This window comes from Diadema antillarum, unplaced genomic scaffold (assembly GCF_040938485.1).
Source record: "Diadema antillarum isolate AM-2024a unplaced genomic scaffold, OU_Dant_1.0 seq00000389_RagTag, whole genome shotgun sequence".
Classification (NCBI taxonomy): Eukaryota; Metazoa; Echinodermata; class Echinoidea; order Diadematoida; family Diadematidae; genus Diadema; species Diadema antillarum.
The window spans coordinates 844,596-867,191 of NW_027271386.1; the positions used below are offsets into that span (position 1 = coordinate 844,596).

Genomic DNA, 22,596 nt, shown 5'->3' on the forward strand with positions numbered 1-22,596 from the left:
AGAACCACCTATTGATTGCTACGTGTATTCTCTTATTATTAAACAGCGTCCTATTGTAATAAAGCTAGGATATTTCTTCGATAATATCTCTAGTAGGCCTACATTGTTCTTTCTCGCGTCACTCTCTCTCTCCCCCCCCCCCCCCCCCCCCTCTCTCTCTCTCTCCCTCGGCATACTTCCGACGAGATCGCTGTTTATGCTAAACGTTTTTGTCTGTTTTGTTTGTTCCGTTCTGTTCTCGAACTGTTATGTTAGTTTTGTCTCATCTCGTAGTCAACTGTCTGTTGTACTGTTACTCCTTTTCAGTCCCGTTTCATGTTTTTTTTTAACGTGTGTACATATGTCTGTCTTGTGTTTCTATAGTGGGCTTCCAGACCTTCTCTTTACTTCTAATTGATGTTTTTCGTCTGAGGGGCCCACATCCTACAAGACTTGTCTTTTTAGTGGGTCCCTCCATTTTTCGAATTATCCACAATGTTTACTTACTTCAAATCACTTGTGTTTTATGATAATGTGTAATTATTGCAAGGTGCTACAAATATCATTGTATATTCTTTTCATCCTACATAGTTTTACGCACCTGATTTTCTGTTACCAAAAAAAGAAGTGATGTTTATATGTTCTTGTCGAAAAATGAAATAAAACATTGAATTGAATTGAATTGAACAGCAGATTTCGATAAAATGACGTCTTATGCGTACTTTTGTGCATTCATAGCATACGCTTGTCTGAAGGTACCGAAAAATTCACTCGTTTTGCTGAGTTTCACAGAAACGATCGCGATTAGATTAACTATTATGAATAGGAATTACACTCAAACGCACCGTCCCACCGAACAAGGGTCATTGTTCAAAGAGAGAGAAAAAGATTTGCATAAGCGGAGCATATGGGGATTTTCCCCTCTACTTATTCTATCATTACCAGTCGCGATGTTGATTCTACTAGTCTTACCATCCAGCTGTTTCAAAGTTAAAGCCCAATCGATAAGCGTTGATGAAGTTTGACATGTCACTACTCATACTAGCTAGTAGTTCGGCGCCTGGAAGCTAAATATTTGGACTTTTCATCGCCGCTGACAAAATCAAACAAGGAGAGAACAAAACGAAAAGTGCAACAATTTAGTGCTCAAAAGGTTGTCGGCTATGCCTATGACAGGTACAATTTACATCCTTGAACACGATCGAACAAAGTTCGTCGCTATTTTAAACAACAAGTTTAAACAAACAATACAACAACTGCACTTTTCTTTGATTCTCCGCATTCGTAGCAAGAACTGCTCTATACGAATCATGATCAATGTAATGACGGCTGTGTGATTCCCCTCGTTTTTTTTACCTTTCGTTGTACATGTATTATCAAGCGGCGCCGAGTACACAAAACAAAAAGTGTCCCAAAGTTCTCGGGAGCACCACCTCTCTACTGTGCGCTGAAGCTTGACAAAATCTTTTGAAGAGGCAGCGGTGAGTTGTGCATTCGGAATGCTCGTCACACATACAAATAACTACTGCACGTACTCGAAAATAGTGAAGAAAGAGTTTGTGTTCAGTGCCCATTGCAGAAACGGAAGTAATATTGCATTAACTTTGCTATGGAGAGTGCAGTTTTCGCCAGCTATCTTTAGCGAGCATCGCGTATCGCTCACTTGGGATTAATTAATCACAGTCCAGGCGGCGACGGAATCACCCGAAACTTCCCGTGGACAAACTTTTCTACCGACACCCCACCGCCGCCTCTCTGAACAACGCACTGCAGAAACTCTTTTTCCACCAATTGTAAGTACATGTAGATGACAAGAAAAGGAAAATTGTACACGGAACTGTTTTATGTGAACATGCGTTTGTCTACAAAAACGTTTCCTGAGACAGGTCTACATCACGGTTTCGAACCATGAATGAATTATCGTACTAATTTACGGCCGTGTAAAGGAAGGCAGTGATCAACACGCAAGCACTGTGACATTTGGATGGAAGCAAAGTTGCATACTGTGTCATTCAGTGTGTACAACATTATAACCGTCTTTCTTTAATTATATATATCTTGTGATGAATCAGAAACTTGTGATCAAAACTCCATTGTGGTTTTGATAATGATAGGCCTAATGCATAGACCTCTAGTTTAGACTATTAGTATGAAACAGAGAAATATCACAGTGTGGTCTACTAGTCTAGTATAGTATTTCAAATCATTGATAAAGCACATATCAATATTCAGTCTGCGTCATATGGTCCACCTGCATGTACAAAGAGGTTACAAACTTTGCTATGCATAGTGTTACAGGCTCTTTTCAAAGCCATTTTTGAATGGGCTAGACACATTCACCAATAGCAAGAATTGCATACTGGTAGAGTGGTAGTAGTATTATGTACATTACTAAATTTGAGGAAGAAATAGATGTATAGATGTACATGTTTAGCAAATATACCATAATATATAACAGAATAAATTATATTGTATAGTCACCTTATCAACTATGGCAAATTCTATAAAAGTTTACAATTAGTATGTTCTCTTGTTTATAGGGATTGGCTTGTGGCACCAGTTTGGGTTGAGGTTGGAGGTAGAGTTTACACTGTGATAATAGTAGGCCTACGCTATAGACCTATAAAGATATATGTCCTTGGTGGGTTTTCTGTAAGTAACAGCTCTGCTTATATCTTCCATAGTATTCCAAATTGACAGAATGTTTGGGGAAAAATCTGAAAAGGTGCTGTAAGGGAGAGGTTTTACCCTAACTTATAAAACTCTTTCAACAAGTACACTTGGGACATGCAGGAATGGTTGGCCATTCACTAGCTAGCATGAATTAAGAAAATTGTGGAATTTTATGATATGACCCAAATATATTCTGAAAAGCATGCAGTGCTTGTGGTTGGAAATTCAAATATGCAAACTGCACTGTAGGTGTGGTGCTGATGTCATCATTTAAAGTTCTCCCATAGGTGTGCAAACAAAGAATACAAACAAATCATAATTTGGGTGATAATCCTGGATGTAATCCCATTCCCCCTCAAGGTCATTGTTGCTAGGCTGTTGCTAAGCGGTTGCTAGGATACAATGTTTAGGTGCAAATGACACAGAATATTCCAGTTGATTTTGCATCAAAAAATTGAATTTAATAAAGATATGTCTCTATGGCTGGTGGTCTCTATGGATGGTTGCTGCCATTTTGCAGTTGGTCAGACCAAGTAAAAGTACAAAATCCAACACTATCTCTCCTTTTGTCCTATTGTAATGAAACTCCTTCCACTTTGTATAAATTTGATTTTTTTTTTCTAATTTTCAAATTCAACTTGAACAGGGAGTGAGGGTTAACATGACAATGGGTCTTAACATCAAAAGTGAGACCTTTTCAGACCAAATAACATCTGAAAGAAAATACAAATGGTACAGAGTCCTGTAATAAATGTGTTTTAAAAGATCTTCCCTAATGTGTTATTTCACCTTGAAAATGATAACCTCTGTATCAGCTTGTGAAAATTCTAGGGTGGGATGGTAACCAGTGGCGGATCCAGGGAGGAGCGCTCTGGGTGCGCGCCCCCTTTATTTTTTGTTAAAACAGCATGCGCCCCCCTTTATTTTTGTTGAAACAAAAGAAATTTAAAAAATGGGGGAGGGGTGCATGCGCCCCCCTTTAATTCTGTAAAGGTGCTCCCTCTTTATGGAATTCCTGGATCTGCCCCTGGTAACAATTCTTTATAAGGGACTATCACCCACTGTACAGAATCACAGTGAAACTGGTCAAGATTGCTGTATTCTATAGAAAGTTTTCCAAATTATGCACTGGTTTACCCCCCCCCCCCCCCCCACACACACACACACACTGCTTTTGTAATGCTGTATCACAGGAACTTTGTAAATGTAACAACTATGTCCCTGTCATTAGCAGAAATAAATGAGTGAAGAGTAAAGGTGATTTTATATGTGGATATGGTTGTGCAGAAATAACAGAACACAGTGAAATTTAAGAAAAAGTTGGACAATCCCTTCTAAAGTTCTGGGAATTATCAAGGAAATTATCCATGTGTCATCATTACTGGATACATGTAGGCTACAATGTAATTTGTGATGTCATTGTTGTTGATCCATTTGAAGGAAATGCAGTGAGAATTCCACAAAATGTCATTTCTTATTAAGAGCCTACATTCCACTGACATACTGTACATTCAGGGCAATGCCTCCCCCCCCCCCCCCCCCCTCCTGCACCTTCTGAAGGAGGAATTGTATGCCGGTTGGATTGTTATAATGGTACAAAATCAACCTGTATATGTGGCATTTTCTACCTATCTTATTTAATTCCACTATACAGTAAATTCACAAGTTGTTACAGCCTCCATACAATGATAGCACACGGGTATATCCAAAACTGCGTAGATATAAACATTCAGATATTGACTTTTGAAGATACAATTATCCATTGTATTGTCTGATTTCTACCAAACTTCAATGACATGTTCTACATGTACGTTTTTAATATAAGGTAGTGTATTCACTAAGTTAACATTTATTTGTGATAAATTTCCTTTGAAATTCATTGATTATGGCCACTCCTCTCAGCAGTGGCTACTTAACTTAGTTACTGTGAAAGACAACTGCACTGCACTTTAAAGGGAAAATCCAGTCCAAATATACATGTAAGTTAGTCTGATAAAAAAGAGTAAAATCTTAGGAGTTCAACGGTAGAAATTTGACTGAAATCGGATGAAAAATAAGGAAGTTAAGACATTTTGAAGTTTTGCTAATTTCTGCAAAACAGTTCTTGTACAGTGGATATGAATAATGCAAATGAGTGAGCTAACCATGTCATAACCTCACAATTTTCCAGTGATCATGTACAAAAAATGATGGAAATCCAATGTTTCTGTCATTGAAGTTTGAAACAGGATGTTATTCCTGGTTGAATAACTTTAGAATAGTGATCAGTTAGATATACAAGGATTTGAGCCTCGGGCATAATTGTATTTGAATGAAAAAACTGGAAATTTCAAAATTTCATGTACAAACTATTGGTAAGCTGTGAGGGAATGACATGCTCACTTTGCCATTTGCATATATTCATATTTACTGTTCAAGACCTGTTTCCTGAAAAATTAGCGAAACTTCAAAATGTCGTTCCACCTGATTTCAATCAAAATTTTACAGTTGAACTCATAATATTTTATTCTTTCTTATCAGACTAACTTATATTTGGACTGGATTTCCCCTTTGATATGCCAATAACATTTCCCATTTTAGGTTTATTTGTTCACAGTTTGATTACAAAACAAGGTAAGCACCATTATATTTAATAAACATTTTAAGATAAAGTCCATCATCAGTTAGAGCAGTTCAGGGGTGATCCCTAACAAAAAAGTCCTGTGGTACTCCCTGTGGTACTTGTCGGTACCACACAATGTACCACACACTTGTAATGTTACCACAGGAACTGTGTGGTACTGTACCACAGGCTTGTAGGGTACTCCCTGTAGTACATTGTCAGTACCACACAATGTACCACATAAATAAATGTTACCACAGGAACTGTGTGGTACTGTTTTACAGGCTCATATGGTACTCCCTGTGGTACTGGTTGGTACCACACAATGTACCACACAAATATATGTTAACACAGGAACTGTGTGGTACTGTGTCACAGGATCGTGTGGTACTCTGGGATGTACCACAGGGCAGTACCACAGAACATTACCACAGGAAAGTTCCACAGGACAGTACCACAAGACAGTATACACACAAATTGTCCTGTGGTATTTTGGGATGTATACCACACAATAGTACCACAGGACAGTACCACATGAATTGTCCTGTGGTATTTTGGGACATACCACAGGAGAGTACACCAGGAAAGTACCACAGGATAGTCCCACAGGACAGTACCACACGACTTGTTCTGTGGTATTTTAGGACGTACCACAGGACAGTACCACAGGGCAGTTCCACAGGACAGTACCACAGGAAAGTACCACAGGATAGTACCACAGGACAGTACCACAGGAATTGTCCTGTGGTATTTTGGGACGTACCACAGGACAGTACCACAGGATAGTACCACAGGACAGTACCTCACGACTTGTCCTGTGGTATTTTGGGACGTACCACAGGACAGTACCACAGGGCAGTACCACAGGACAGTACCACAGGACAGTACCACAGGAAAGTACCACAGGATAGTACCACAGGACAGTACCACACGACTTGTCCTGTGGTATTTTGGGACGTACCACAGGGCAGTACCACAGGACAGTACCACAGGAAAGTACCACAGGACAGTACCACACGACTCGTCCTGTGGTATTTTGGGACGTACCACAGGACAGTACCACAGGGCAGTACCACAGGAAAGTACCACAGGAAAGTACCACAGGACAGTACCACACGACTCGTCCTGTGGTATTTTGGGACGTACCACAGGACAGTACCACAGGGCAGTACCACAGGAAAGTACCACAGGAAAGTACCACAGGACAGTACCACAGGGCAGTACCACAGGAAAATACCACAGGAAAGTACCACAGGACAGTACCACACGACTTGTCCTGTGGTATTTTGGGACATACCACAGGACAGTACCACAGGAATTGTCCTGTGGTATTTTGGGACATACCACAGGACAGTACCACAGGAATTGTCCTGTGGTATTTTGGGACATACCACAGGACAGTACCACAGGACAGTACCACAGGATATTACCACAGGACAATACCTCACGACTTGTCCTGTGGTATTTTGGGACGTACCACAGGACAGTACCACAGGGCAGTACCACAGGACAATACCACAGGGCAGTACCACAGGACAGTACCACAGGAAAGTACCTCAGGATAGTACCACAGGACAGTACCACACGACTTGTCCTGTGGTATTTTGGGACGTACCACAGGGCAGTACCACAGGACAGTACCACAGGATAGTACCACAGTACAGTACCACACGACTTGTCCTGTGGTATTTTGGGACGTACCACTGGACAGTACCACAGGATAGTACCACAGGACAGTACCACACGACTTGTCCTGTGGTATTTTGGGACGTACCACAGGACAGTACCACAGGGCAGTACCACAGGGCAGTACCACAGGACAATACCACAGGAAAGTACCACAGGATAGTACCACAGGACAGTACCACATGACTTGTCCTGTGGTATTTTGGGACGTACCACAGGACAGTACCACACGAATTGTCCTGTGGAATTTTGGGACGTACCACAGGACAGTACGACAGGAATTCCTGTGGTAATTTTCGATGTATACCACAGGAGAGTACCACAGGAACTGTCCAAAATCCCACGGGAAAATCATAATATGGTGCTATTCCACACAGAAGTACCACACAGCAAATTAAATTCGTAAATACCACAGAAAAATGCTACAGGATATTCTTTTTTTTTCTTAACATTTTATACCAGAGGACTATCACATCAGGAGAATATCAAACAGCAGGACCACACAGGAGTACCACACAGGAAAATTGTAAGGCAGAATCAACTGAAATTTATAACAAAAATACAAACAAAAAAGCACATATTAATATTCCTCAATTAATTGATAGATGAGTTATGCTGTGAATTATAACAATTGATTTGCCATTACTTATCCTGTCCTATACTCCTACAGTATTACCTATTTAGTGAAAGTGCTGATGTAAAGCATGAGAAATTTCATAAGGACTTCTGTGGTACTCCTGTGGTACTCCTGTGGTACTCCTGTGGTACAAATTTTTACATAGCTCATGAATATTCATAAAAAGCACTCTAGATTTTAGAAAAACTAATACATATATGACTTAAAAAGTCAAAGCATTAATGATGGAACTTACTTTGAACTTTATGAAAGATTGTCTAATTATGTTATGTTATTCCCAATATCATAGATATTGTTATGAAAGTGTAATTTCATATCTTGATAATAAAGTATAATCGAGTTAGTAACCATGCCTTAATGCTTTACGGATAGGCGGCCATATATATATGTACTGAGAGGGTCGATGGCTACCTAGGAATAGAATATGACTATATAGATCTATTATAGGACTAGATTGGCACTTGGCCATTAGACTCTCGTTTGAGGTTATATGTTAGGAGTAGGACAGGTTATTAAGTAGGGCCATGTTTGTCCTAAAATCCATCACTCACCTATCAGAAATATTCCTTGAAATGTGGCTAAAAGTCTCCCAGATTTTTTTTTTTCGATCTATCCTGTGTGGTACTCTCCTGTGGTACCATGGAAATGCTGTGTGGTACTGCCCTGTGGTAATGCTGTGTGGTAATGATCGACCTGTGGTACTGTCCTGTGGTACTGTCCTGTGGTACTGTCCCAAAATACCACAGGACAGTTCCTGTGGTACTGTTCTGTGGTACTAGTCCTGTGGTACTGCCCTGTGGTACGTTCCAAAATACCACAGGAATTCCTGTGGTACTGCCCTGTGGTACGTCCCAAAATACCACAGGAATTCCTGTGGTACTGTCCTGTGGTACTGTTCTGTGCATGGTACCGGTCCTGTGGTACTTTCCTGTGGTACTGCCCTGTGGTACGTCCCAAAATACCACAGGAATTCCTGTGGTACTGTCCTGTGGTATGTCCCAAAATACCACAGGACAATTCCTGTGGTACTGTCCTGTGGTACTGTCCTGTGGTACTTTCCTGTGGTACTGTCCTGTGGTACCGTCCTGTGGTAATTACCACAGGAGTACCACAGGACTTTTTCGTAAGGGATACAACTTTCCCAGTGATACCGAACTACTTTTTACCTAACAAGTAATATTCCTGTAGATGTTATTAAACATATCCCATTTTCTTATCATTTTCTTTGTTTTCAGCGGCCTTCATCACAGATATCTCAAAATAACAAGAATGGAGTTAAAGGGATCGTATAGTTTTGGTTGAGACCTAATTTCAGGTTTCTAACATTTTTTGGTGAGATAATGAGAAACCTCTTACGAAATATGAAAGGGCATGTAATTCTATGAGGAATTCAATGTTTATTTGATGAAAAGTGGTTTTGAAATGGCTGAGATATCCAAAAAAGAGCAATTCTAATAAAGTGTGGGACCCGCACTTTACTACGAACGCTTTGTTTTACTTTGTTTTTGGATGTTTCAGTCATTCCAAACCTGATCTTCATCACATAAACTTTGAATTACTCTTAAAATGGTATGCTCTGTATTATATCATACATGTAAGTGTTTTCTTCGTACCAGTATCTCGCAAAAAGTTAATAGCCCAATTCTCATCTCCACCAATACTGTACCATCCCTTTAACTCGTTCTGTGATCACAGTCTTCATGTTCCACCATGTCAAGCAGGATTCAATATTTTCCCCTTTTGTGAAACATATAATAGTTCCTTCTCTCCTTCTGGCCTTGTGGACATTTTCAGGAGATTTCATATTCACAGACTTATGTGTGCTTGCCCATAACAAAGGAGCATTTATTGAGAATATATAACCATTCACCCATGGTTCATCTTCCAGTGAAAAAAAAGCATTCTGATGCCCTGATCAAAGGAAGGTTCTAAAGCTTTCAGGTAAAATTTGCCTCAAATCCAGCCGTCCCGAGCATGAGTCCCCCCCCCCCCCCCCCCAACAGAACATGAAATTTGTTTTCAAAACCCTTCCCAATATACCCCTACCCTTTGTACCTAGAAACCACATAATATTGAACTTTGCACAGGAGCTTTTCTAATTAGTCATTTATGTGTGTGATCCTGTCACAGTATGATGAATAGACTCATGTTACCAATTCTTTATTTCTGCAAAAATCTCTTTGTTTCTCTGTTTTTGCTAATGTAGAATGAGGCACAACAAATGCTCCACCTTGTTCAGTTTCTCCCTCCAGGGTTTTATAAGGACAGAAACTTTAAGATTCACTGATTGGTTTTAATCACTGTGATGACCTAAATTGGCAACTACCCTAGTAGCGTTTGACACAGAAATTCATTTTCATTCCCATGGTTTCAAGTTCAAATTCTGCTGGAGTCATAGATTGCTGATAGGCCTATTTACTTATATCAAATTTGCTGGCACATTCCATCCAGTTTTTGAGCATATAGTGGTACAATGCACATTATGTGTGGTGTATTGTTTTAATAATGTTACGTTGGCATCAACTTGAATTTAGCAATCACTGAATGAGGAAACCTTTTATTTTCTTTCCTGTTTCTGCCGTTCATGCAATCTCCTGCTTTTAAAAGAATCTTCAATGAATGTCTTGTGCATTTTTGCTTAAGCGTGTTCGAGAATATTGTGACCCAGTGTGTTATTAGGTGAAAAGTGTTAGGACAGAGAATTTGTCGACTTAATGATAAAACATGTCCTACATGTGCATACAGCCACTATGATGTGACTGAGTCTATTGCAACATCACAGAACACTTGTGGGAGATTGATCGACATTGAGTTCCTGAATTGCAGTGACACCAATAATGTTTGTACCATGCATCAAGAGAGTTTCACTGATCTGTTTGTCGGCAATATGTCAAAGTGGCTATGACTGCAGTAACAGTGATGCCTGTGGCTGGATACATCAATTATGAAAGAATCAAAACCATGCCAGGAAATACAATATCTATTGACCAATATATCTTCATGCATTTCCTTCTCAATTCAATGAACTTATGACTCGACAGAAAGTCTAGTTAATTGCCTTTAATGTTCTCTGTCTCAAGCAACTATATGCACATTTTTTTTTTAAACACAAGAATGGAATGGAAATTGAAAGTATTTTCAGCTTGTAAACCCAGACTATAGGAGTTGGAAACCACTTAGAAATGCCCCTAAAGAGAGAGATAGATAGAGAAAGATAAAGAGGGAATGACCATGCTCTACTTTATGTTCTTTCCTGTCCCTGTGAAATAAGAAAGAACAAATCAAATAAAGTGTGCAAGTTGCATGAAGACTAATGATAGCACAGAAGTAAATGGGAATATAAGCTTGGCTTGGTTAAATGCATGTGTAGTACTGCCAAAAACATACAAGGTAAATCATATGAACTATGTAAAATGAAAAAGAAAAATAATTCATGATTAATGTCTGTAATGTGAGGCAAAAAAACACCCCAACAAAACAATTGCATAATTAATTCTCATCAGTATAACTGATTCCTTACTGATCTTGTGAACCTACCACTTGCAATCACATATCTCATAGGAACAATGGGATGCTTATTATGTCAAATACTTATTAAGATGCACAAAGCGTGGATCTGTCACAAACAACTGTCTGTCCTTGGGAGCAGTTTGTAACCTGTTAAGGATGGTTTGATCAGGGAGGTGGGATTGCTTTAACACGCATTTCCCGTAGATGCTTCCCTGAGTATACTCGGGACTTGTCCTCAGTGGGTTAAACAGGGAGGTGGGCTCACCCTCCTCTTTTGAAGTAAAATCTGCGTTTAATGGCAGTATACATGCCATTATAATTGAGATCTAATGCAGAGAACGCACACTCAATGATTTTACAATAGCTGAATATTAAAAAGTATGATGTTACTTGCATAAAATGTGCATCACGCTATCAAATTAAAGACTCTTTCGATCTACCACTCATATTCGATATAACCACACGTGTAGTATCAATTTGGTTTAGGAATTTGCACAGTGCGGATTTGCAGATTCCACTCCCTGATATTTGTTGTGCTTTTTGTAGGCAAATGTCAAACATGGGGCGAAGCTTCATATCTTTTAAAATCACAGCTCACTGCAGGTTTTATTTGCCTCTTCTAATGTACTTTGAATGCCATAGAAAGAGGAAGTGATTGCATATTTACATCATGCAACAGCACTGACATATATGTTCCCTTGGAATTAAAGGACAAGTGCACCTTCATATACATGTGGATTAAGTGAATGCAGCAATATTAGTAGAACACATTGCAGTGAAAGTTTGGGGAAAATCAGACAATCTGTTCAAAAGTTATGAATTTTTAAAGTATCTGTGCAGTCACTGCTGGATGAGAAACGGTGTACTACAGTGTATGATGTCACATGTGTAGAACGATATACATGTAAGGAAAATATAAAGAGAATTTCACAAAATTTTATTTTTTGAAAAAAGTACACATTTCCTCAATTTGTCACTGATGCATGTTAAGGGTAATATTATTCCCCCTGCCCTCTGAAAGAGGCATGTCAAGTGTTCTTTTATTATGCAAGAAAAGTGAAAATATGTTGAATTTCCTTTAGATGTACATTATATCGTTCTACACATGTGACAAGCTGTAGTAGTCTTCTCATCCAGCAGTGACAGCAGAAACTTCAAAAATTCATAACTTTTGAACGGATTGTCAGATTTTCCTCAAATTCTCGCTGATGTGTTCTAATTGCTGCATTCACTCAATCTACATGTCTATAAGGTGAACTTGTCCTTTAAGATACATTCATATACTGTACTGTATATAATATGTACACGTACGTAGTATACTCCAATCTGATTAGTCGACATTAAAGCTAATGACGATCAAGCTTTGCAAATGTGAGGGCGATTTTGTCCTGCAGAAGATATCAATAAAGCATTTGATGTGTTTGACCGATTTCATTTGATTTTATTTGCCTTCATGTATTCAAATATTGACTTAAACCGGAGCTTTACTGTCAGGCCAAAGTATGCTGTTTGAATGGGGCAAATTGACTTCAGTGACATGTGCAACCTTTGGAATGAATTAAGTCAGGTTTCGGTGAAATCCCCCCCCCCAAAAAAAAAAAAAACAAACAAACAAACAAAAAAACAAAAACAAAAACAAAAAAAACAAAAAAAACAAAAAAAACAAAAAAAACAGAACAAAACATCAATCTGTGAAACCAACTGCAGGACACATACAAAGTAGTTGCATGCTATTTGCAGCATCTAAAAATTATCACTTTTCTCTGCATTTCAAAAAAGTCTCTCTTGCAGTTGCCATTCCAGTGCAGTGATGAAGTGGAGGATGAAGAAGAAGAATATAAGAAGGAGGAGAAGAGGAAGGAGATGATAACAAGATGAAGAAAAGGATGGAGAGAAAGAAGAAAGAGAAGGGGTGAAAGTCTTCATGCGAAGAAAAGGTTTCGAGTCTGTTCAAGTTTTGAGTTTTGCCCCGTATGTAAAAGGCTGCATTTATCTAACTTGACAGAGAGAATCACGTTTCAAAACGCAATTGGAATGATGTTTGCGAACGTGGTTTGAAACGGCATTGCATTTACCTACTCGCAGAAAGGTGATCATGGTCTCAAACGTATTTCATAATGCCCTTTGAATGGCATTTTAAAACAGTGTTCCTAAATGCGTTTGAAAACACAGATGCATTTATCTATGTAACCCCAGAAAATGCCTCAAACATGTTTAGGATGGTGATTCTGCCTCAGAAAATTTTTAGATAAATGCACCCTAAGACAATACATGTACCTGACTCCTTCCTCTGTGAAATACATAAATGCCCAGCCTATTGTAAAGTGTGAATGTTTCTCTCTCTTTTCTTATCGCAGGCTAATTCCTGAAGTTGTGAACTTTTCCTGGTAGCTGCTTATCACTATGACACTACACAACTGACTGCACAACTCTGAAGGCGTGATACAGCCCTACAGAAGCTGTTTGTCAGTGCTTCCATGGTGTCAAACTACTGAAAAATTCAGAGGGCTTTGATGTTTCAGTGATCCAAGTGGAGGGAGAGATTCAGCGATGAACGGTAGGTGGAATAGTTATCATTCTCAATGTTTACAGCTGCAATATTTTTGTATTCCAATTTGGTTGCAGTGATAAACCATTTGTACAAAGACCTTTGCCTAGATACATTCTGTTGACTTGTAGTGAGAAGACATTTGGTGAAAACCTTGATTAAGATTTAGGTCATTTGCTGTAAAGTTTCCTGGTTCCATGGCACAATTTCCTGGAATGATTGCAAGTGACGTTGGAGTGGTGTGGTTCACAGTTTAGAAGATTGTGCTCTGAGAAGAAAGTTGCATGGCTGGCATGTGATTCTTCTGAAGAGTTCCTTCTTTGAAAAATGAATTCAAAATAGGGAAGAGTATTGTCCAGTTTTATAGGGTGATGGACGTAGCACTGGTGGCATGTTAATTGCAGTTAAACTTTGAATAAAAAAAAAGAAGTATATGCACTATAAGAAAACCTGCAAAACACTTTGATGACTGCATTCATCATTGACGTCATTTTTTTATGAATACATAAAGGAATCTAAATTTTGAAAATGTTCTTACTTTGGTCTGATCTTGTGGCATGCTCAGTGTTTTATTTGATTTTGATGTGTTCAGCTGAGCTAAACTGCACATGAGGACGATTTCTCCTTTAATTTTCTGATAATTGACTATTTGTATATATATTACATCACATACTGAGTATCTCTCTCATGGTGTCTGGAAAGGAGACTATTAGTATGCCACACCCCCTTTTTCCGGAGTGAGAAGGGAGGAGACCCACTTTCTCCTACTCTTCTCTGTGGTAGATCCATTCTACCCCCCTTGTTTAGACTTGTTTTCCAGACCCCATATCAGCTTACTAGACATACCTGTGGAGAGTCTTTAACAGACTTTTCTTTTCCCCCCCAGTGGCAGAAAAAAAAAGGGGGGGGGGTGTTGAAATAAAAGAAAGGAAAATAAAAAATGAAAGGGGTGCCTGCACCCCCTTTATTCTTTATTATTTTTCACTCCCCACCTCCCCCCCCCCCTTTCCGGAATTCCTGGATCCACCCCCTGTTTCCAACCCTCTCCTTGGATTGGAACATCTTCAAATTTGCTTTGCGAAGGATTCATCAGATTGTAATGAATGAAGAATTAAACTCATAAAGAATTCATATTTTTCTCCTTTATATATTATTCTTCTCATGGGTTTCAGGAATACGATAATACATCGGTTCAGTTTTAAACATGATTGCCCATCACTTTTGTGGATACTGTCTATTTTTCATCCACCTCTTCTATCATTACTGTTATTCTCTTCTTCATCATCATCATCATCTTATTTCTTTCCAGTACTTTTGGTGATGTTTGTCTGTTTGTTGGTCCACCTTCAATTTGATAGGACAGTCAATGGGATATCAGTCATGCCTGGCAACATTGTCACCCCCTGTGAGTGTGAGAATTCAGGAAAGTGTACGTGGCGGGCTAGACTACATCTCTGATTTTGCAGACACCAAAAATATCCAGCCCCAGGTATGAGGGGGGGGGGACTTCATCATGGACACCACCCACTCACTGGCACACACAGCCACACACACAAACCAAACATGCATCTACATTGTATAGCACTCCCAACAAGCAGGAGCTGGCCTCAGCATCAGTCCACAAACAAAGCCTGCCCCTGCACCACTCTCACTTCACTGATACCTATCTTTACACTAGCCAACCCCTGCCCTGTTTCATCAGGGGTGGCTAATTTCCCCCACCTCCCTGTTCCACGTACCACCAAAACCAGGCTTATGGTATGATATTAGCAGGAGAGATGGCCGATCTGTGAACGTTGATGTGAAAGGGACGTACGGAAACCCTGCTGCTACAGTCTGGTCAGCGTGTCTTATTTTAGATTTTTACTCCCCTCTTTTGGAAGCAGAAGGATGGTGGAAGCTCCCTTGTGACAGTTTATCCTAGGAGTTTTATCACGCACAGTTTATCAACAAGCTGCCAGCCAGCAGCGAGTGAGCGAAAGAACTTTACCAACACACCACACTACTGGAGTGTCCTACTCAAGCTCTGGTGTCTGGTTTTGAGCAATTTGAGGAGCTAGGAGCGTGAGTGGATAGTGTGTGCTTGTCAACTTGTACAACTAAACCTCTTGGGACAATATTGAGTTTCTCTCACTTCCCTGCATGGTAGCAGGTATCATCTGCTTACAGAATTTTGGATCTTCTCTTGTCGGACAGGTATGTATGAACTTCAGAGTTGCCAAGTTTCCCTGATTGTGCAGGAGGTTCACTGAAAATTGTTGTAAATCTCTCTTCAATGTTCTGGCAAGAGAAGTTAATTACAAAGCCTCCATGGATTGGGAGCTATGATTGCCCTCTGAGGTGCGTGTAAGAAAACACCAGGGAGGTGGAAACACCCTTACCTAGCTTCGTGGTTAACAAAAAGATTGGTCTGTATCTTGTCGTTGGGGATATATGTTCCGTGGAGACTCTGTCATGGAATCCCCTCCAGTTAAAGTAAAACAAAAATGATTTAAAAAAAAAAAAAAAACTCCTGACAGACAGATTTGTCTATCCAGCTCTCGGGTCACCGCTGGTTGACTGAAAAATCAGTGTGGGCCTATGTTGTTGGGAACATGTTCCGTGGAGACTACGTCTAGCTTTACGGATCAATCTCTCTTTTCAGAGGAGGAGAACCATCAAAGTCTGAAAATCTTGTTAAACTTCTATGAAATGTGCTTCTAAGTCTAAGGAGAATTTACCTTAGGGGGAAAATTGAATGAAAGTGCGTGGAAAGAACTTCTAGGCTTTGAAAGATATATTGAGCTGAATATAAAAAATAGTGAGAATGTTGTAAGTACTTAATGCAATAGGTAGTACATAAACCTGGTGTCCTTTCAACATCAGAAATTAGTTGTGGGTGTCATAAAACAGTAATGATCCCCTGTCATTTTTTAGCATTATTATAGTTTATTTTTTTTTTGTACTTGCTGTGTTTCCTTCTCTCCAATCCAAAGAAATGCTATCTCACCAGGCTGTTCCCAAATGACAGATCAAAAACTCTTTGTTTGAAGACAGTGAAAGCCAGTATACACTATCTCTCTGTGATCAATAAAAGAAATCACTTCCAGTACGTTGTGTATCCAAGGCAAGCAAGTAGGTCTACCCTTTAAAGGGATGGTACAGTATTGGTGGAGATGAGAATTGGGCTTTTAACTTTTTGCAAGATACCAAGAAAACACTTGATATAGCACAGAGCATACCATTTTAAGAGGAATTCAAAGTTTATTTGATGAAAATTGGGTTTAGGATTACTGAAACACCCAAAAACAAAGTAAAACAAAGCGATCGCAATAAGGTGTGGGTCCCACACTTTATTAGCTTTATTAGAATCACTCTTTTTTGGATATCGCAGCCATTTCAAAACCAATTTTCGTCAAATAAACGTTGAATTCCTCAAAGAACTACATGCTCTCTCATATTTCATAAGAGGTTTCTCATTATCTCACCAAAAGATTTTAGAAACCTGAAATTAGGTCTCAACCAAAACTGTACGATCCCTTTAATAACAGTTTGACTTTCGAGGATGACTGTTCCACCTTTGTATCCTGGTGTGACATTTTATGTCATAATGATTAAAGCATGTTGACATTCAAGAGGTTAAATCATTTCTTTATATGCCATCAGACTTTGCTCAGATACTATTTTAGTAGTTTACAACTTTTATGTCATTTATACTGTCATTTATAGCACCTTTCTCACTGATTATATTGTGTGGTGTTAGAGTTCAGGTTATTATATCTTTTCTGAATCCTCCCAATTTCTGCAAGTTATTTTTTTCATTTTTTTTTTTTGATTGGCATGCAAAATGTGAAAGGCAGGACTCTTTGAATAACAGCTCTGGTTTTCATTTGGAGATCAAGAATAGATAGATACACTGTAAAAACATCGGTGTTAGATTTAACACCACGGGTGTTAAATCTAACACCGATCAAACTTCAATAAAGGACCACACCCACAGGTGTTCAAAATGCACTGTGATGGTGTTGAAAAGTGTTCACCTGACACTTCGTGGTGTTAATTTGACACTGTACCTGGTGTTATTTTGACACTGTACTGGTGTTAATTAAAAAATGACACCACATGGTGTTGATTTGATATTTGTTGGTGTTAATATCAATGGTTTAATACCCGTCCAGCTTCAATAAGAGACCACACCAGCTGGTGTTACTGTGGTGTAAATTTATTTTCATTTTTTCAAAAATCTAGTATTTCAATGTAAAATTCTTGATCGTCTAGTTTAAATTAAAAATCAACAAGAAGTGCAGTTACTAAGAAACTCTTCAAAAAACAGTTTAAAATTGGGAAATGACACCAGGAGGTGTTAATTTAACACCATAAATGAGCACCGAAAATTGAACACCAGCTCGGTGTTCACTATTTAAACACCGGACTTTTTGCAGTGTATCCTGGTGTGACATTTTATGTCATAATGATTAAAGCATGTTGACATTCAAGAGGTTAAATCATTTCTTTATATGCCATCAGACTTTGCTCAGATACTATTTTAGTAGTTTACAACTTTAATATAATTCATACTGTCATTTATAGCACCTTTCTCACTGATCATAGTGTATGGTGTTAGAATTCAGGTTATTATATCTTTTCTTAATCCTCCCAATTTCTGCAAGTTATTTTTTTCATTTTTTTTTTAAATTGGCATGCAAAATGTGAAAGGCAGGACTGTTTGAATAACAGGTCTGGTTTTCATTTGGAGATCAAGAATAGATAGATATGTACAGTCCCATAAAAGTGATCAATACAGAATGATTCAGTAGTCAATTGAAGTGAAATGTTCATGTGGAATGTAGAAAGAAAACTTTAGTGTATAAACTCCTTGTCCCTCCACACTTGTGACTACATCAGTAAGGTTTTGTAAAGTCTGTTCTTTTATCTACATTGTATGTAGACCTACACTTCTGTATTTCAACACCCATACAATGTACCTGCACTTGTTTCATGTCAGATTTAACATTTACAACATTTTCAAATCAATTGAAACACGTAAACCAACAAGAAGAAATGTACCTTTGTTGTGTATGTTTATTCAAAGGTGTTGCATACTTTGTGGTCACCACTGGAACCATTGTATTTGAAAAATATTGCATGCATGACGTTTTAATTCATATTTGACAGCAAAAGAAGTCCGTTCAAACAGGGAACTCCCCCACAATATTCTTACCACAAACTAGTGTAATAATAAAACAACAACAAGTCCAAACTGTTTGCTGACCTTGATACAATAGTTGCTCCCAATCATAACAAAGGTAGATTTCTATGTTTTCAAATGTATTTTTATGGAATATAATTGCCATGTTGTCTTACATGTGATAATGAATCACAAAATGAGATGTCTAATATAACTTTCTACGACAATTATTTTTATTATGAGAGGTTAATTTCAATCACTGAATCAGGAGCCACAATGACAGAAGGAAAATTCATCATTATTCCTCTTTAACCCTTTTTATGCCAGGGACTTTGAATGGTTAGATAGATCTATGTATGCCTCCAAGGCTATGAGATTAGGCCCGTGCACACACAACGAAAATCGAAATTACAATCGCGATCCAAATTTCGATTTTTTTTTCCGACCGTTCATACACAAGGAAAAATCGCACTTCGCAGCAAGGAAAGAACGATCAGAGGCCAAATTGCGACTGCGCGAAACTTGCATGACCGAAGACTGACCCCGCGGTCCTAATAATGTTGACGTTCACGCGCTACGAATGATGGGATTAAAAATACCGATTTCCGAATTTCGATCGCGCTCACACACACGACGCTAGGCAAAATAATTGCGATTATTCTGAAAAATCGCACTAATAGTGCGAGTTGGATCGCGACTAGGATCGCGAAAATTAGTGAAATTTTTCTGTCCACACAGGAAAAAATTTCGAAATTTTGATCGCGATAAGAAAATCGATTTTTAAATCTCACTTTTTCCCTTGTGTGTGAACGGGCCTATTTTCTGTAACAATTGGCACTCAAAGTAACGAAGGGTTAAGAAGCTAAGTTTAAATAAAGGACAAGTTCACCTTCATATACATAAGGATTGAGAGAATGCAGCAATATTAGTAGAACACATCAGTGAAAGTTTGAGGAAAAACGGACAATCCGTTCAAAAGTTACAAATATTTTAAGTATTTGCGCAGTCACTGCTGGAAGAGAAGACTACAGTGTATGATGTCACATGCGTACAACTATATAAGGAAAATAAAAAGAGAATTTCACAAAACTTTACTTTTTGAATAAAGTGCACATTTCTTCGACTTGCTACTGACGTATGTTAAGGGTAATATTATTCCCCCTGCCTTCTGAAAGAGAGAAGTGAGAGTGTTCTTTTGTTATGCGAGAAAAATGGAAATATGTTGAATTTTCTTTATTCTTTCTTTATATCGTTGTACTCATGTGACATCACAAGCTATAGTAGTCTTTTCATCCAGCCGTGACTGAGCAGAAATTTCAAAAATTCATAACTTTTTAACGGATTGTCCAATTTTGCTCAAACTTTCACTGATGTGTTCTACTAATATTGCTGTATTCACTCAACCCACATGTCTATGAAGGTGAACTTGTCCTTTAAAGGTAGGGGATACCTTTTACAGACCTCCCAAAATGCAGCAAAACATTAAATATGAACCTCAGGAGACTTGCTTAGTCCACTGCTTAGAAATTTGGAAGTCAACAGTTATCTAAAATTTGAATAATGCACAAAACTCAACTTCTCAGTAGTTCTGTGTGTCAGCCACACTTAAGCCTTTTTGTTGCATTCTTCTGTATTTGTGATCTATAAACACAAATCTAAAAGTACAAGAGCTGATGTAATAACATATAGAGTGTGTGGCAAGAATGTATATAGAAATGTTAGTAAGTGTTGATGAACTTTCTTCACAAAATATACATGATGGACACACATGCAGTACATGGGTCTGCAAAGGTAGCCTAGTAATGTACTGGAATTTACGGTGAGCCCCGAAAACAATTCAATTCAAAATCTAACGGTCAAAAAAATGTACTAAATGTTACCTTCCACTCTCAATACTTTATGGGAGTTTCTAATATGATACTCTCTTCAACATACCACTGTATTTATACAACTCTTCATTTAAGGCGTGCAAATGGGATTCCCTACCTTTAAGGATTCCCTGTTGTAGAGGTAATAATATCAAATTGTGATTGTGTTGCTGGGGGCAACATTTTAGCATGTTATAGACCGATATTTCATGAATTGTATGCATTGTAGGTCAACTCGTTCACAAAATCAAACCACTTTGAAATTTATGGCATATGTTCAGTAATAGAAACAGGTGGACTGACCGGGACCAAGTAGCTTATTTAATATTGCCTTAGGTCCTTATGGAAAAGAAAAACAAATTTGAATACTATAGTTACGTTTAGACGACAAGCCTTAACCTCGAGGATTCGTCGTGTGGACGCAGGTCGAAGTTAGGGGGCAAGAGCTTAACCTCAAGGTTTCCTAACCTTGAGGTAAGGGATTTGTGTCTGAACGTAACTATTAACAGGATGGTCCACAACTTGAAATTTGAGCATGTTGCAAGCTCAGAATCTCAGAACATTGCAGAAATTGTATGAGCGCGGAGTGCACATCACGAACATGTAGTAAGCAATATTATTTGCAGCTTATCTATCTTTGTGATGCTTACATTCAATGTTCTCTCTCATGGTTTGCACACAAATATCACCAGATAGTTTGATGTTTTTGATATGTTTTGCACATGTGTTCCACATGTTTGAATACATGTTTGAATACATCTTCTATTGAGCTTACATCGCAAATTCTTGAGCATGTTGAACAGCATGTTGCTGGCTTTTTAGATTGTTGCACAAGAACTTGAGCATGTTGCAGCGACATGCTGAAACCCCTTGTGCTGTGGACCTTATCGCTTGATTACACGGCCACCACCTCACACTCAGTAGGTCTATGAGAACATAAATATTTACCACACTGTGGCTGTTATACTGCCCACACTTTCAATTACGTCACAGGTACACAGGTTTTCCTCCAGCTGTAAGAACTCCATGCATTACCCGCCCACTTTTCTCATTCCACACACGGTGATGTCATCAGCTTGGAACACAAACCTTGACATTCAAACAAATTCTGAAAGCACTGCCCACTTTTTCCCAGTGAGAGAAGCCGCATTCATACGCACCTGAAATGGATGGTTTTTGACAGTATTAGCCTTTTGTTTTTGTTATGCGATGAAATAACTGTTTGATTAGCTCTTCTTGTTTGTGGACACTCGCACAAAAAAAGGGGGGTGAAGCTTGGGTCTCTTGCTGAAATGTCCACATGGGCAAGTGGGAAGATATGATTTGTACGGTATGTCCTGCAACATAACAATGGTATAGGACCTAGGCCTATAGTCCCATGTAACTCCTGCAGTGTAACTATCACCACACTTCTTTTCTTTGGGGGCATTCTCTGGTCTTGAGTTTCTGTGGATTAAACAAAGAAAACACATGAAAGAGAGAGAGGCAGGTTTAAAGACACTCAGTCGTGGCGAGTGGTTTGTGCGGCACGGAGACGAACGCAACACGCTGCCTCCCCCATTGTGTATCAAATGTAGTGACCCCCGAATGAGAATAGCGCTGACTCAATGGGTCAGCGAAAATACGGTAGGCTACAAGAGAGCTCCCTGTGCTTATCTCCTAACCCAAAATGGCTGTCCCGAGAGCTTCCGAATGGACGCACACTCTCAGTGCGCATGCGCATGAAGAGAGGCCAAAAGAGCCACGCGTCTTCTGGCCTCTCTCCTCCAATCACCGCAGCTCGCGGTGACAATATTTGTGTATGATGCGTACACACACACGCACACACACACACACACACACACACACGCCGCAGCGTCTTCTGGCCTCTCTCCTCCAATCACCGCAGCTCGCGGTGACAATGTTTGTGTATGATGCGTACACACA

General features: G+C 39.0%; 1 protein-coding gene across 1 annotated transcript in view; it reads left to right on the top strand.

Annotated features, from left to right (window-relative positions):
- The first annotated feature begins 1,206 nt into the window (after positions 1 to 1,206).
- LOC139731956 (uncharacterized) overlaps positions 1,207 to 22,596 on the top strand; it is a 47,874-nt gene continuing 26,484 nt past the window's right edge. Inside the window, exons 1-2 of the mRNA XM_071642827.1 lie at positions 1,207 to 1,772; positions 13,445 to 13,644. Coding sequence (XP_071498928.1) covers positions 13,638 to 13,644 — 7 coding nt within the window. The 5' untranslated portion in view covers positions 1,207 to 1,772; positions 13,445 to 13,637. The remainder of the gene's footprint in view (positions 1,773 to 13,444; positions 13,645 to 22,596) is intronic.